Genomic DNA, 14625 nt, shown 5'->3' on the forward strand with positions numbered 1-14625 from the left:
ATTACTATGAAGAAGAGTACACAGGATTCCTCTGTACAGTTTGTTACAATTGCCTATGAATCTATAATTATCTCAAAATGAAAAGTTTACTTAAAAAAATTAACCCCCCAAAATGAATTACTTTTTAACTAAAACCTGAACAAGTTTTCATTTTCTTTAAACTGGATAAAATAATTTAAAAACACATAATAATGAATACATTCTGAGACTAGCCAAGAAAATTATGGAAAAGAATAAGGAGAATTTGCCTTAAAAAATATTAAAACTTGGCTGGGCATGGTGGCTAACGCCTGTAATCCCAGCACTTTGGGAGACCGAGACGGGCAGATCACCTGAAGTTAGGAGTTCGAGACCAGCCTGGCCAACATGGTGAAACCCTGTCTGTACTAAAAATAAAAAAATTAGTTGGACGTGGTGGCACATGTCTGTAATCCCAGCTACTTGGGAGGCTGAAGCAGGAGAACTGCATGAACTAGGGAGGTGAAGGTTGCAGTGAGCTGAGATCACGCCATTGCACTCCAGCCTGGGCAATAAGAGCAAACTCTGTCTCAAAAAAAAAAAAAAAAACTTAACACATAAAATTCTTGTATTCAAAACAGATATTACTGGTTTAGAAAAAGGCACCTACATCAATAAAACCAAATATAGAGTTCAAAACCAGATCTGAGTACAAAGGAATTTATTATATATATATATCAAAAGTGGTTCAGTAGAAGCAATCTTTATGAACCTCCACATGTCCAACTCATTGAATTAAACTAAAATTCTTCATCCTGTCTTCAAAATATACAAATCATGATCAAAACACGTAAAATTTTTGGCTGGGCGCGATGGCTCACACCTGTAATCCCAGCACTCTGGGAGGCCGAGGTGGGTGGATCACCTGAGGTCAGGAATTCAAGACCAGCCTGGCCAACATGGCGAAACCCCGTCTCTACTAAAAAATACAAAAATTAGCCGGGCATGGTGGCAGGTGCCTGTAATCTCAGCTACTTGGGAGGCTGAGGCAGGAGAATCACTTGAACCCAGGATGTGGAGGTTGCAGTAAGCCGAGATGGTGCCACTGCACTCCAGCCTGAGCGTCAGAACAAGACCCTGTGTAAAAATAAATAAATAACTAATAAAAAAAATACTAAACAAAATCACCTTTGCAATTTTGGGAAAGTAATTTGATAAAAAAATTTCTAAATTGCCATTAAAAAACAGTAACATTATTTACTCACCTTAAACATGACATTAATTTCTTCTCCCATAGGGTCAGCATTCACCATTGTGACTTTTAGGGGGACAGCATTAGAACTGAAGAAGGAACACGACTGCAAATACAACATGTTAAGCATTAGAAAGATAAATGAAAATGGATTTAGAGTTTTTTTTTGTCCTACGCATTTCCCCTTTCACTTCTTCCTTTGTGTCTTGTTTTTAGATTTATTTTTTATTTTTATTTCTGTTAGAGACAGCATCTTGCTTTGTTACCCAGGCTGGAATGCAGTGATGCAACCATAGCTTCCCACAACCTCTAACTCCTGGGCTCAAGTGATCCTCCTGCCTCAGCCTCCTGAATAGCTGGGACTACAGGCATGCACCAACATGCCCAGCTAAACACCTGTTCCTTTGAATTACAGCAAATGAAATAACACATAAGAATTGCTTTTTCATTTTATTTATTTATTTTTTTGAGATAGAGTTTTGCTCTTGTTGCCCAGGCTGGACTGCAATGGTGCAATCTCAGCTCACTGCAATCTCTGCCTCCCGGGTTCAAGCAATTCTCCTGCCTCAGCCTCCCGAGTAGCTGGGATTACAGGCACCCGCCACCACACCCGGCTAATTTAGAATTGCTTTTCTAGACTCTCTGGAAGATAACAGATATGCAAAAATACTTTTTGAAACTTAAACATAGCATATATGACTAAAATATCATCTCGCTAGGCAGAGAAGCAAAAAGTTGAGACACAAACTTTTAAAGTTTGAGCTTTGTAAATGTCTTAATCCATCAACAGAACACAACGTCTTGTGATATCCTTTTCCTTCTTCTAAATCACTGTGATCTGAGACCTCCATTCTTCTGTTTATGGTACTATTTTAATTAATTAGCCATGGAAGTATTCACAAAAACTAAAAATTTTATTAGCAATGATCAAATCTTATTTTTAAAATGAAACTGACTAAAAAGCTAATTTAAGACAGTGAGACCAGCTGGGCATGGTGGCTCACCTGAGGTCAGGAGTTCGAGACCAGCCTGGCCAACACGGCGAAACCCTGTCTCTACTAAACATACAAATATTAGCCGGGCGTGGTGGCAGGCACCTGTAATCCCAGCTACTTGGGAGGCTGAGGCAGGAGAATTGCTTGAACCTGGGAGGCGGAGGTCGCAATGAGTCGAGATTGCACCATTGCATTCCAGCCTGGGTGACAGAGCAAGACTCCATCTCAAAAAAAAAAAAAAAAGGCCAGGCATGGTGGCTCACGCCTGTAATCTCAGCATTTTGGGAGGCCGAGGTGGGCGAATCACGAGGTCAGGAGTTCGAGACCAGCCTGGTCAACAAAGTGAAACCCCATCTCTACTAAAAATACAAAAATTAGCTGGGCATGGTGGCGTGTGCCTGTAGTCCCAGCTACTCAGGAGGATGAGGCAGGAGAATCGCTTGAACTTGGGAGGTGGAGGTTGCAGTGAGCCGAGATCGCACCACTGCACTCCAGCTTGGGCAACAGAGTGAGACTTTGTCTCAAATAAATAAATAAATAAATAAATAAATAAATAAATAAATATTAAAAAAAAAAAAGACGGTGAGACCAATTTAAAAAAATGAAGCCCAAGGCAGTAAATAATTTTATACTTTTTTTTTTTTCCAGGAATGGTGGTTAGGTAAAAAAATATGCTAAGATAAATATGGATCCTAATCACAACCATCCATGCTTATAACTAACCTATGCAGGTTTTACCTTCATTTGCCTTAAGCATACCCGCCCATTTGCCTTCTTCCTATTATTTTCAAATGTAATATGAACTTATAAGTATTTTATGTGTCACCTTAATATTTAATTCTTTTGCCACTAGACTTGGCTTGAGAGGGAGACGGCATTTATTTTTCTGAAAAAAGGACTGTACTCGTTCCATACTTCTTTGGAGAACAACCTATAGAAAGAGATGTGATACTGTAAGTACATAATGAAAATGAAGATCTATTTTTCAGACAAGTTATGCTGTGGATACAATTTATAAAATGCCCAGTTGTCAAACGGTGAAAAAAAGGTTGTTACTAAAGAGAGTTAATTTTTACTATAAAACTAGAATGGCCAAAGGCTATAAATTATAGTGGGCAAAGGTACATTTGGCCAACCAATGTATACGAAAATGTTAAAGCTCACTAATAGTCAAAGAAATAGAAGCCAAACAAAAATGAATGCAGTTTTTCACCTATCAGATGAAAATTTAAAACAACATCCTGTGTTAGGAAACAATTTCATAATTTATTGGTAGGGAGAGAGGTGTACACAGGTGTAGCTTCTTTTGTAGAGCAATGTAACAACTATTATAACTAAAAATACATGTCGCTCTTGACTCAGCTATTTTACCTGTAGGAATTTTCTGAAAGAAATACTAGCAAAGAAATAAAAATGTACACACCAACCAAAGTTCATTGAAGTATTGTTTAGTAAAGAGAAAACAGGTAAACAATGTATATAGAGGTAATAGTTTATAATTAAGATTGTATGTAATATTTCCCCAAATTAATCTATAATTCTTATCAAAATTCCAACTGCCTTTTTGCAGCAATGGATACACGGTTCCTAAAATTCATATGAAATTGCAAGTGTCCCCTGAATAGCCAAAAATAATAATGAAAAAGAACAAAGTAGGAGGACTTACATTGTCCAATTTCAAAACTTACTATAAAACTATGGTAATTAAAAAAAGTATAGGCTGGGTGGATGGCTCATACCTATAATCCTAGGACTTTGGGAGGCCAAAATGGGAGGACTGCTTGAGCCCAGGAGTTCAAGACCAGCCTGGGAAACACGGCAAAACCCTGTCCCTACAAGAGAAAAAAAAAAAAAAAAAGACAGGCATGGTGGCAAACACCTGTGGTCCCAGCTACTTGGGAGGCTGAAGCGAGAAGATCACTTGAGCCCAGGAGGCTGAGGCTGTGGTGAATTGTGATCACACCACTGCACTCCAGCCTGGGCAACAGAGAGAGACCTCGTGTCAAGGAAAAAAAGGAAAAAAAAAAAAAACAAATATAGCATATGGATGGACATATAGATGAATGATATAGAATTGAGAGTCTAGAAATAAACCCATATATGTGGTCAACTTTTTTTTTTATTTAAAAATTTTTAATAGAACACTTCACGAATTTGCATGTCATCGTAGTGTAGGGGGCATGCTAATCTTCTCTGTATCATTCCAATTTTAGTATATGTGTTACTGAAGCAAGCACAGGGTCAACTGATTTTTGACAAGTACGCCAAAACCATTCAAGAGGAAGGAGGGGGTCTCTTTAACAAATGGTGCTAAGACAACTGGATAACCTCATTCAGAAGAATAAAGTTGGGCCTCTACTTCATACCACAATGGATCAAAGACCTAAACATAAGAGCTAAAACTAGAAAAGCTTAGAAGAAAACACAGGTGTACATCTTTATGGCATTAGATTTAATGATGGATTCTTAGATATGACACTAAAAGCATGAGCCACAAAGGAAAAAAATAGATAAACTGGACTTCATCAAACTTAAACATTTTTGTATTAATATATTAAAGGACACTATTAAGGAATTAAAAAGACAACTGCAGAATGAAAAAAATATTTGCAAATAGTGTATGTGATAAAGGTCTAGTATCCAAAATATATAAATAACTCTTACAACTCAACAACAAAAAGACATTCCAATTTAAAATGGACAAAGGACTTTGAATAGATATTTCTCCAAAGAATACAAATGGCCAATAAACATATGAGAATGTGCTCAGTATCAGTAGTCACTAGGGAAATTCAAATCAAAACCACAACGAGATACTGCTTCACACCCACTAGAATGGCCATAATCAAAAAACAGGAAAAAAAACAATGTTGGTGAGGATGTGGTGAAACTGGAACCCTTCTATATTGCTGGTGGCAATGTAAAGTGATATAGCTGCTACAGACAATAATTCTACGATTCCCCAAAAAGTTAAGCACAGAACTACCATATGACCTAGCTATGCCATTCCTAAGTGGAAACAGTTGTTTAAACAAAAATTTATACATGAATATTCATAGCAGTATTCTTTTTTTTTTTTTGAGACAGAGTCTTGCTCTGTCGCCCAGGCTGGAGTACAGTGGCTCGATCTCGGTTCACTGCAAGCTCCGCCTCCCGGGTTCACGCCATTCTCCTGCCTCAGCCTCCCGAGCAGCTGGGACTGCAGGCGCCTGCCACCATGCCTGGCTAATTTTTTGTATTTTTAGTAGAGACGGGGTTTCACCGTGTTAACCAGGATGGTCTCGATCTCCTGACCTCGTGATCCGCCCGCCTGGGCCTCCCAAAGTGCTGGGATTACAGGCGTGGGCCACCACGCCTGGCCAGCAGTATTATTATTAATAGTCAAAAAGTGGAAACAACCCAAATGTCCACCAACTGATAAATGTTTAAACCAAATGTGGTATATCCACACAATGGAATATTATTCAACCAAAAATGGCATGTAGTACACATGCTGGAACATAGATGAACTCTGAAAACTTTATGCTAAGTGAAAGAAACTAGACAGAAAAGGCCATGAAGTGTCCAGAATATCCATACAGAAGTATAGACGTATCCATATTGACAGAAAACAGTTTAGTGGCTGGGAGGGGAAAATGGGGACATGCTTTCTTTTTGGTGTGATGAAAATACTGTGGACTTTGATAGTGGAGGTAAAGGAATTCAAGAAAACAATTTTCATCAGAAAGGAATAAATAAGCATGGAAATAAATAAGCATGGGAAAATCACTGATTTTAATAGGTTGTGAAATATGTTCCTATATATTTTAAACAATCTTTGAATTTATCTGCCCCAAATAGCAGGGGTATAGTTAGAGTTCTACTGGGAGTCTACCAATAAAGAATAGCAACTTAATTAGTCAGCACCATAAAGATCCTTCCTTTAACATTAACACATTTATATTACCTTTTATGGGTACATACCTGTCTGGCTGATCCACTAGCCTGCCTTACTTTTTCTGCTACTCCTCCTAAAAGCTGTACAAGTTTCGTCTGTTTTAGAAGTTCTTCTCTAAGTCGTTTTCCTCCTACTGACAGGAGAGCACCCAAAACATGTTCGTATCGGGTACTAAACTGTACATCATGCAGGGCATCTTTGAGAAGCCTAATACAGCAAAATATTTATGTTAGTCACTTCTTGGTGTGTTTTTTTTTTTTTTTTGAGACGGAGTCTCACTCGTCACCCAGGCTGGAGTGCAGTGGCGCCATCTCGGCTCACTGCAAGCTCCGCCTCCCGGGTTCACGCCATTCTCCTGCCTCAGCCTCCCGAATAGCTGGGACTATAGGCGCCCGCCACCACGCCCGGCTAATTTTTTGTATTTTTAGTAGAGACGGGGTTTCACCGTGTTAGCCAGGATGGTCTCGATCTCCTGACCTTGTGATCCGCCCGCTTCGGCCTCCCAAAGTGCTGGGATTACAGGCGTGAGCCACCGTGCCCGGCCATGTTAGTCACTTCTAAGAACTAGGTGAACCTCTCTGAAAAATAACAAGTTCAATTTTTTTTTTTTTTTTTTTTGAGACCAGGTCTGGCTCTGTTGCCCAGGCTGGAGTCCAGTGGCGTGATCTTGCCTCACTGCAACCTCCACCTCCCAGGCACTAGCATTCCTCCCACCTCAGCATCCCAACTAGCTGGGACCACAGGCACATGCCACCATGTTCGGCTAATTTTTTATATTTTTGGTAGAGATGAGGTTTCACCATGATTGTTAGGCTGGTCTTAAACTCCTGAGATCAAGCGATCCACTAGCTTCAGCCTCCCAAAGTGCTGGGATTACAAGCATGAGCCACCACGCTTGGCCTCAATTTTTGATAACCAGAAATGTATTTTAAGCTATATAAGCAAGTCGAAACCCATTCATTATTACAGAGCTATAAGACACCAAATTTTTGCAATGAGGGTTTTCAAATTTTTGCATTAGAGGGTAAATTTAGCTCCTTTAAAATAATACCTTCAATAAAATATCTGGTATCCACAATAAGTAGTGTGGCATACCATTTAGACTTACAGGGTATGCCATTTCTATAAATTCTAGGAATGGAAATACGGTAATTAATAAAATTTAAATCTTACCAATATAAATTGTGTGCTATCTGGATATTTCCCAATGCCCTGGACAGAAGGAATTGCACTAACGAACTATTCAAGTAAATTTCATATTTCAAAGCCTACAGTAAAAGAAAATAAGAATTATTAGTGGTCTGACCCATACTAAATTGTTCCAATAAAACTATCAAAAGAGAAACTATATAAAGCAAGTATTACTCTTACTGATGAAAGATGATACTTATAAAAATTAAATAGATGAATTAACCATGCCAAACTAATTAAATCAAGCACAAAAGTATAGAGTAACATTCATTAGCTATGTTGAACTCACCAGTAAAGAAAAATCAAGGAAAAGCTCAAGTCTGGTTTGTTCTAAAAAGTCTGAAAACTAAAAATACAGGTGCCTATATACAATATTCAAATGGGGCAGATGACAATAGTGGGAAAAAATTCACACTAAATCCAAATGCAATGCCCCTCAATGTTCCCACACTAAAAAACGACTTTTAATCTAAACAGAATGGGGATCCCTTAGCAAGTTCCCATAAAAAACTAGAGTGAAAGTATAAAGGGAGGTAATCTAGTAAAAAACTCACTTGTACAAACTGTGGAAGAAGATCTGTTAGCTCATCATCACTAATGGCCTCAATCCAGGTCACAGCTAGGGATCTTACTTCCTGATCAGCAAATCTAGAAGATTACCATAAAACCAAGATTGGACAGTGATTTCTTTCCAGTGAAGCTGTATTTCTTGAAAACACAATCTCAATCTGGTCCTGACAAAGAACACTAAGATATCTCTTTTATTCAAAAGCAATGTATTTCTTCTTTTTGTAAGAAAACAATCTTATTGTGCTATACAGATTCAATTTAGGGATTATTTAGGAATCTTAAGTTTATGAAAATTAATTCTGGCCCACATCATAAAAATATAAATTATTCAAAATTTACAACCTAACCCTTCCTTTAGGCTAGTTTTAAAGGACATGCAATGCTTTATTGACAACTTCAATGCAAAAGATATGTTTGTATAAATATACATTTACACATTTGGATTATATTGAATTGCTTTCATGTTAAAAGGAAAGGAAATACTTCTGGCAACATACCTTACTGGAAAAACTGACAATAAAACAAGAGCAAATAAATGTATTTGACTTACTTTGAATCAAGAAGTTCCAATGCGATTAATGGGTACAATGCAGGCCACTGGTGAAGCAATGAATAAGTTTTGGCAAGATTAACCCATTTCCAGTTTGGGGCACTTGCTAATATTTTAGGAAGACAATTTGGGTGTTTGAAGCAATAATAACGTTTCTCCCATAAAAAAGCTTTATCTTCTTTAGAAAGTCTGCATATATAATAGAATTAAATTACTTCTCAGTGATAGCATAATGATATAATCTCAATGATTAAAAATACAAAGAAGAAATTTATTTATTTGGGACAGCTACTTCTTCATAAAATCATTAATACTAATTTGGAATAGAAAAATGCAATGTATGGCAAATGCCAGTAATTAATGCTAATCCGGGAACTGAAAGAAATGATTATGTCTTGATAAAAGAGGCTTAGTTAGGAAAATGAAGGATAATTCAGTATAATAAAAATTTATTGAGCTCTAACTAGATGCCAGGCACTAGAAATCAGAGTTGAAAAAGCAGATCCCACCCTAAGAGATAGCAAGGTTTTCATCCATTTCGTACAAATAAAATCAAATGCTATGAAAAAAAAAAATACTACTATAAAATTTTGGAACATATTTATACAGTTCAATTGAGAAATATTTAAAATGAAAAGGACTTGTTTTGAAGATCCTAATTGTTTTAAGCTTAATCACAAATGTTTACGTGAATGAAATATTTCACCATTTTACTATCCATCCATATATATATAAATATATATATATACATATACATGCACTGAAATTTATTCATTTCATGTGGAGTAATGAAAAAATTCAAACACTGCAAAAGGTATATAGTGAAATCTCTCTCCTTCTAATTCCCCTTCTAAGAGGCAACCACCTAAGCTTGTATGCTCTTCTAGAGAGAGTTTATTCATACAGAAGCACACACGTGGATATATGTAGATCCTCTTTTTTCCTTTATTTTTGTGGTAATACACTATATACACGATTCTACTCCTGGTTTTCTTCAGCTAACCTATTTTAAAAATTAGTACATACAGCTATAATCTCATTTTTATTTATTTTTATTTATTTTATTTTTGTTTGAGATGGAGTCTCGCTCTGTCACCCAGGCTGGAATGCAGTGGCACGATCTTGGCTCACTGCAACCTCCGCCTTCCAGGTTCAAGCGATTCTCCTGCCTCAGCCTCCCAAGTAGCTGGGATTACAGGCATGTGCCACCATCTCAGCCTCCCAAAGTGCTGAGATTACAGGTGTGAGCCACCACGTTCAGCCTACAATCTCATTTTTAATAGTTACATGGTTCTCTACCAGATAAATGTACCTTAATTTAATCCCTATTGATGGACATTTCCAATCAATTTTTCTTTTTTTTTTTTTTTGAGACAGGGTATTGCTCTGTTGCCCAGGCTGCAGTGCAGTGATGAGATCATGGATCACTGCAACCTTGACCTCCTGGGCTCAAGCAATTCTCCCACCTCAGCCTCCTGAGTCGCTAGGACTACAGATGCACAACACTGTGCCTGGCTACTTTTAATTTTTTTGTAGAGACAGGGTCTCACTATATTGTCAGTGTTGGTCTCCAACTCCTGGGCTCAAGCAATCCTCCCACCTCAGCCTCCCAAAGTGTCAAGAGTACAGGCATGAGCCACCATGCCCAGTCTCCGAACAGTTTTTCAATAATCCAAATAAATACTGCAATGAATATTCTTGACTCCATAAGCAAATATAAAAGAGTTTTATATAACTGCAAATGGCACTGCTGGGTCACAGAATATACACATTATAACCTTGTAGATTTTGCCAAATTGCTCTCCAAAGGAGACATAGCTTTTTATACTTCTGCAAATAGTATAATTCCCATTTTATGTATCCTTATCAACACTTTTCACAAGGTATTTTAATTTTTGCCACTCTGATGTGTTAGATGGTATCTTGAATTAATTTATATTTCCTTGATTACTGAGAAATTGAACATCTTTTCAGATTGTTTAAAAGTATTGTATTTTTCTAAAAAAATTGCTTGTTCATACTTAGTCTCCTTGACTACTGAGTTCTTGGTCTTAATCTTATTAATAAGAAAAAGTTCCTTACGGTTAAAAAAATCTCTTGATATTTATTGTAAATATAGTTTCCAGTCTATTGTTTGCCTTTTGTTTAAGTAAAAAGGTTTGACTTGACAAATTTCTAAAATTTTATGCAGTTATGTAGTCTTTTTATATAATTTTAAAAATAAGTTAAATACTAGCTGGCCCTCGAGACAAAAATTTTGTAGATTATTAAAAAAAAAAAAAAAAGGAAAAAAAGTAAGTTAAATAGAAAACTTTCCACACCAAGAAAGCTGATAAATCATGAACAGAATCAGGTTATTTAATGTAAGCCTTAACTTGACTTTTACATTACAGGAGATACTTAGCCCAAAACAGAATAAACAGAACATACCCAAGTGATGAGTCTTTATGAAGAATATCAAGAAGTTTCCCTTTTATATCATTCTCTAGTGTTTCTAAGTTATGTTGCTGTATAATGCTTCTGTCAACTTGAGGAGTTGTATAAATAATATCAAATGCAGGAGAAGGAAAATCAACCTTTAAAATTTAACAGAAATTGATCAAATTACAGTCTACGTATTTGCCACATTAACCTCTTTGTCTTTAAGAAAACAGATTTTTCTTAGCAATCGGGGCGTATTTACATTGAATATTAAATTAATGCTTCTTGTTGCAATTGATTACCATTGTTGGTAATTCTCAACAGCACATACATATTTCTTGGGATAGGTACAGTGCATGTTTTACTGCTTCTCAGAAATATTGATATTAAAATAGAAGATAGATCCTGAGACTAAAACAAGATCAGTTAGGTTTCTTTAACAACCCAAATCATGGTATACACACACACATTTTATGAAGAAATTTAAATGTACACCTCTCTACATGTCAAGAAGTACCATTACCTGTAGCACTATTCTTTCCATGACATATCCTTTTTTGGTAACTGTTCCAGGAACAGAATTTGTATGTGATGAAGTCCAAAGATATAGAAGTTTAGTTCCACATGTTAAAAACCTTCATGGATGTAAAAAGAATAATGTGATTTTCATTTTAAAAATCAATTCAAAATTCACAACACATGTAATGAATTTGAAAAGTTAGTATGAGATCAACTAAATAAAAAGGATATCTTTAAGAACATATCAGAAGGATTCACTCTCCACATTGTACTGAAACTTTTCATGTGTAGGGTAAATGTATTGAAATGTAGGGTGGGAACAAAGAGAGGGAGAATTAAAGGACATTATCTTGGGGAAAATGGTGTTGAGGACAGAACACAAAAAAGGTAAGGACTCAGAAAACAACTTCTAGAAATAGGAAGGTTAAGAATAGTCTTTGAAGATTTTCTACAAAGAAACATATCTCAAGGTGGTGGTTTGGATTACAGAACTGCTTCCTGACTTTAATCATTAGATCAAAAATACAAGCCAAAGAAAACAAAACACGTTTGTTTTGTTTTGTTTTGAGACAGGGTCTTGCTGTCACCCAGACTGGAATGTAGTAGCACAACTATGGCTCAGTGCAGCCTTGACCTCCCTGGGCTCAGATGATTGTTCCATCGCAGCCTCCCAAGTAGCTAGAACTATAGGCATGTGGCACCATGCTCAGCTAATTCTTGTTTTTTTTTTTTTTTGTAGAGAAGGGGTTTCGCCATGTTGCCCAAGCTTGTCTTGAACTCCTGAGGCTCATATGATCTGCCTGCCTCAGCCTCCCAAAGTGCCGGATTACAGGCATGAGCCACCGCACCTGGCCAGATATGAGAAGTTTTATCTGTTTCCTAGACTAGGGGTCTGCCAACTTTTTCTATAAAGAGCCAGAGAGTAAATATTTTAGGCTTTGTGGACCATAAAGTCTCTGCTGCAAGACTAAATTCTCCTGTTGTAGTTCAAATTTGCCATGAACAACATATAAATGTATGTGCATGCTATGCTCTAACAAACTGTATTTGTATTTATAAAAAGAAGCAATGGGCTCAAGTATGCTGACCCTTGCCCTAGACTACTAATTTATGGCCTACTCAATCAAAACATTCTTTCAAAGATATTGACATATCTTTACAGAGAAGAAATTTCTGAAAACAACGTAAGATATACAAAAGCAGAAAACTATAGTTTGTCAAATCTTTGTTCATTTTATTCAAACAGCAAATATCTTTACCAAAACTAGACTCCAGTTTTAAAATTTTCTCTTGACAAACAGGCTTTGAATCTTTGATACATTATAATCCATCATATATATATATATAAGGGGATGGGCCTCACTCTGTCGCCCTGGTTGGAATGCAGCGGTGTGATCATAGCTCACTGCAGCCTTGAACTCCTGAGCTGCTGGAATTACAGGTGTGAGCCACCACACCGGGCTATAGTCTGTTATGTCTAAGAACCACCCTTACTTCCAACTAGACTTAAGGCAAATCCTGATCATATTATTTCATCTACAAATACTGTTATATATCTCTAAAAAATAAAGTTTCCTATAATAAGTACAATACCATTATCCCTCCTAAAACAATTAACAATAATTACTTAAGACCATAAAATATCTAGTCACTATTCAAATTTCTCTGATTGTCCCATAAATGATGTTTTTTAAAAACAGTTGGTTTGCTTAAAACAAGATCCAAGCAAGGCCTAACACTTGCATTTGGATGTCTTTTTTTTTTTTTGAGACGGAGTCTAGTTCTGTCGCCCAGGCTGGAGTGCAGTGGCACAATACATTTGGATGTCTTTTTAAGCATCTTTTAATTCAGGGTCAGCAAACTCCAACCTGCCTTTACAGAGTTTATTTATAGCCACGTGTAAACAAACTGGCCTTCACACCTAGCTTTGTAAGTAAACTTTTACCAGACATAGCCATGCTCATTTGTTAATGTACTGTCTATGACTGCTTTTGCATTTGTGACATGGTCTATATGGTCTGCAAAGCCTAAACTACTTTTATCTGGCACCCTTTACAGAAAAAGTTTGTTAACTCTTGTTTGGTCTCCTTCTCTCTTTTTCTCCACTTGCTATTTATTTGTTGATGATACCAGGCCTTTTGTTCTGTAGAATTTTCCATATCCTGAATTTTGCTGGTTATACTCCTCTGGTGTCATTTTACATGTCCTCCTGTATTTTCCATAGAGAAGAAGTTAGACCTAGAGGCCTGATTTGATTCAGATTTAGTTCTTTGGCAAGAATACTTACTATTTTGCAGTTGGTATTGTATACTACTTCTAATTCTATCAAATTAAAAGGTACACACTCTTGGGTTATCTCTCTGTGATGTTACTATTGATCAGTTTAGTTCTAGTGCCATCAGTTTAAGCCATCAATTATGAAGTTGCAGAAAAACTATTAATGGTTTTAGGAAGGCATTTTCACAGATTTTAAGGTTTTAAAACAAAAAACAAAAAAGGCGGCACTGATGATCACTGCTTACATCAATGGTTCTCAACTGGGAGTGATTTTCCTTCCAGCAGACATTTGGTAATTTGCAAATAATTTTGGTTGTAAACTGAGGGGGACAACTGGCATCTAATGGGTAGAATCTAGGGATGCCGCTAAACATCCTACAATGCACAAAACAGTCTTCCACAACAAAAAATTATTTGGTCTGAAATGTCAATACTGCCAAGATTGAGAAACTCTGGCCGAAATCTATTATTTCAGCATGGGTTGCAAAATTATAATATTCTAATTCTATCATTCCTTCTGCATCTATTATCTAAAGATTTTCACTGTTTTTTTTTTTGAGATGGAGTCTCGCTCTGTCGCCCAGGCTGGAGTGTAGTGGCGCAATTTCGGCTCACTGCAAACTCCACCTCCCGGGTTCAAGCAATTCTCCCGTCTCAGCCTCCCAAGTAGCTGGGACTATAGGCACGAGCCACCATACCTGGCTATAACTTTTTTGTATTTTTAGTAGAGACAGGGTTTCGCCATATTGGCCAGAGTTGTCTCAAACTCCCGCCTTGGCTTCCCAAAGTGTTGGAATTACAGGCGTGAGCCACCATAACGGGCTAGCTAAAGATTTTCTATAAAAAAAACTTTGTCATATCAATTACTGCTAGGCACGGTGGCTCACGCCTGTAATCCCAGCACTTGGGAGGCTAAGGCAGGTGGATCACTCGAGGCCAGGAGTTTGAGACCAAC

The 14625-nt window shown here is 37.0% G+C and overlaps 1 protein-coding gene and 1 non-coding gene across 8 annotated transcripts in view; both read right to left on the reverse strand.

The window, feature by feature from the left end:
* PIK3C2A (phosphatidylinositol-4-phosphate 3-kinase catalytic subunit type 2 alpha) overlaps nt 1–14625 on the reverse strand; it is a 120777-nt gene that overhangs the window by 27513 nt on the left and 78639 nt on the right. For 6 of the 7 annotated variants that reach the window (XR_010147498.1, XR_010147496.1, XR_010147497.1 and 3 more), the window contains 8 exons: nt 11398–11509; nt 10884–11029; nt 8454–8642; nt 7888–7981; nt 7316–7410; nt 6169–6349; nt 3032–3136; nt 1224–1316 (listed from right to left, as the gene is read on the reverse strand). Coding sequence is in view for 4 of the 7 variants with exons in the window: in XM_009460000.4 (XP_009458275.2) it covers nt 1224–1316; nt 3032–3136; nt 6169–6349; nt 7316–7410; nt 7888–7981; nt 8454–8642; nt 10884–11029; nt 11398–11509 (1015 nt within the window). In the remaining 3 variants the exon portion in view is untranslated. The remainder of the gene's footprint in view (nt 1–1223; nt 1317–3031; nt 3137–6168; nt 6350–7315; nt 7411–7887; nt 7982–8453; nt 8643–10883; nt 11030–11397; nt 11510–14625) is intronic. The other variant, XM_054661205.2, reaches the window with a different exon arrangement.
* LOC112204833 (U6 spliceosomal RNA) lies at nt 4331–4442 on the reverse strand. Its single transcript, XR_002938590.1, has one exon. It is a non-coding gene; the product is annotated as a U6 spliceosomal RNA (small nuclear RNA).

Source organism: Pan troglodytes, chromosome 9, assembly GCF_028858775.2.
Source record: "Pan troglodytes isolate AG18354 chromosome 9, NHGRI_mPanTro3-v2.0_pri, whole genome shotgun sequence".
In the NCBI taxonomy this organism is placed as follows: Eukaryota; Metazoa; Chordata; class Mammalia; order Primates; family Hominidae; genus Pan; species Pan troglodytes.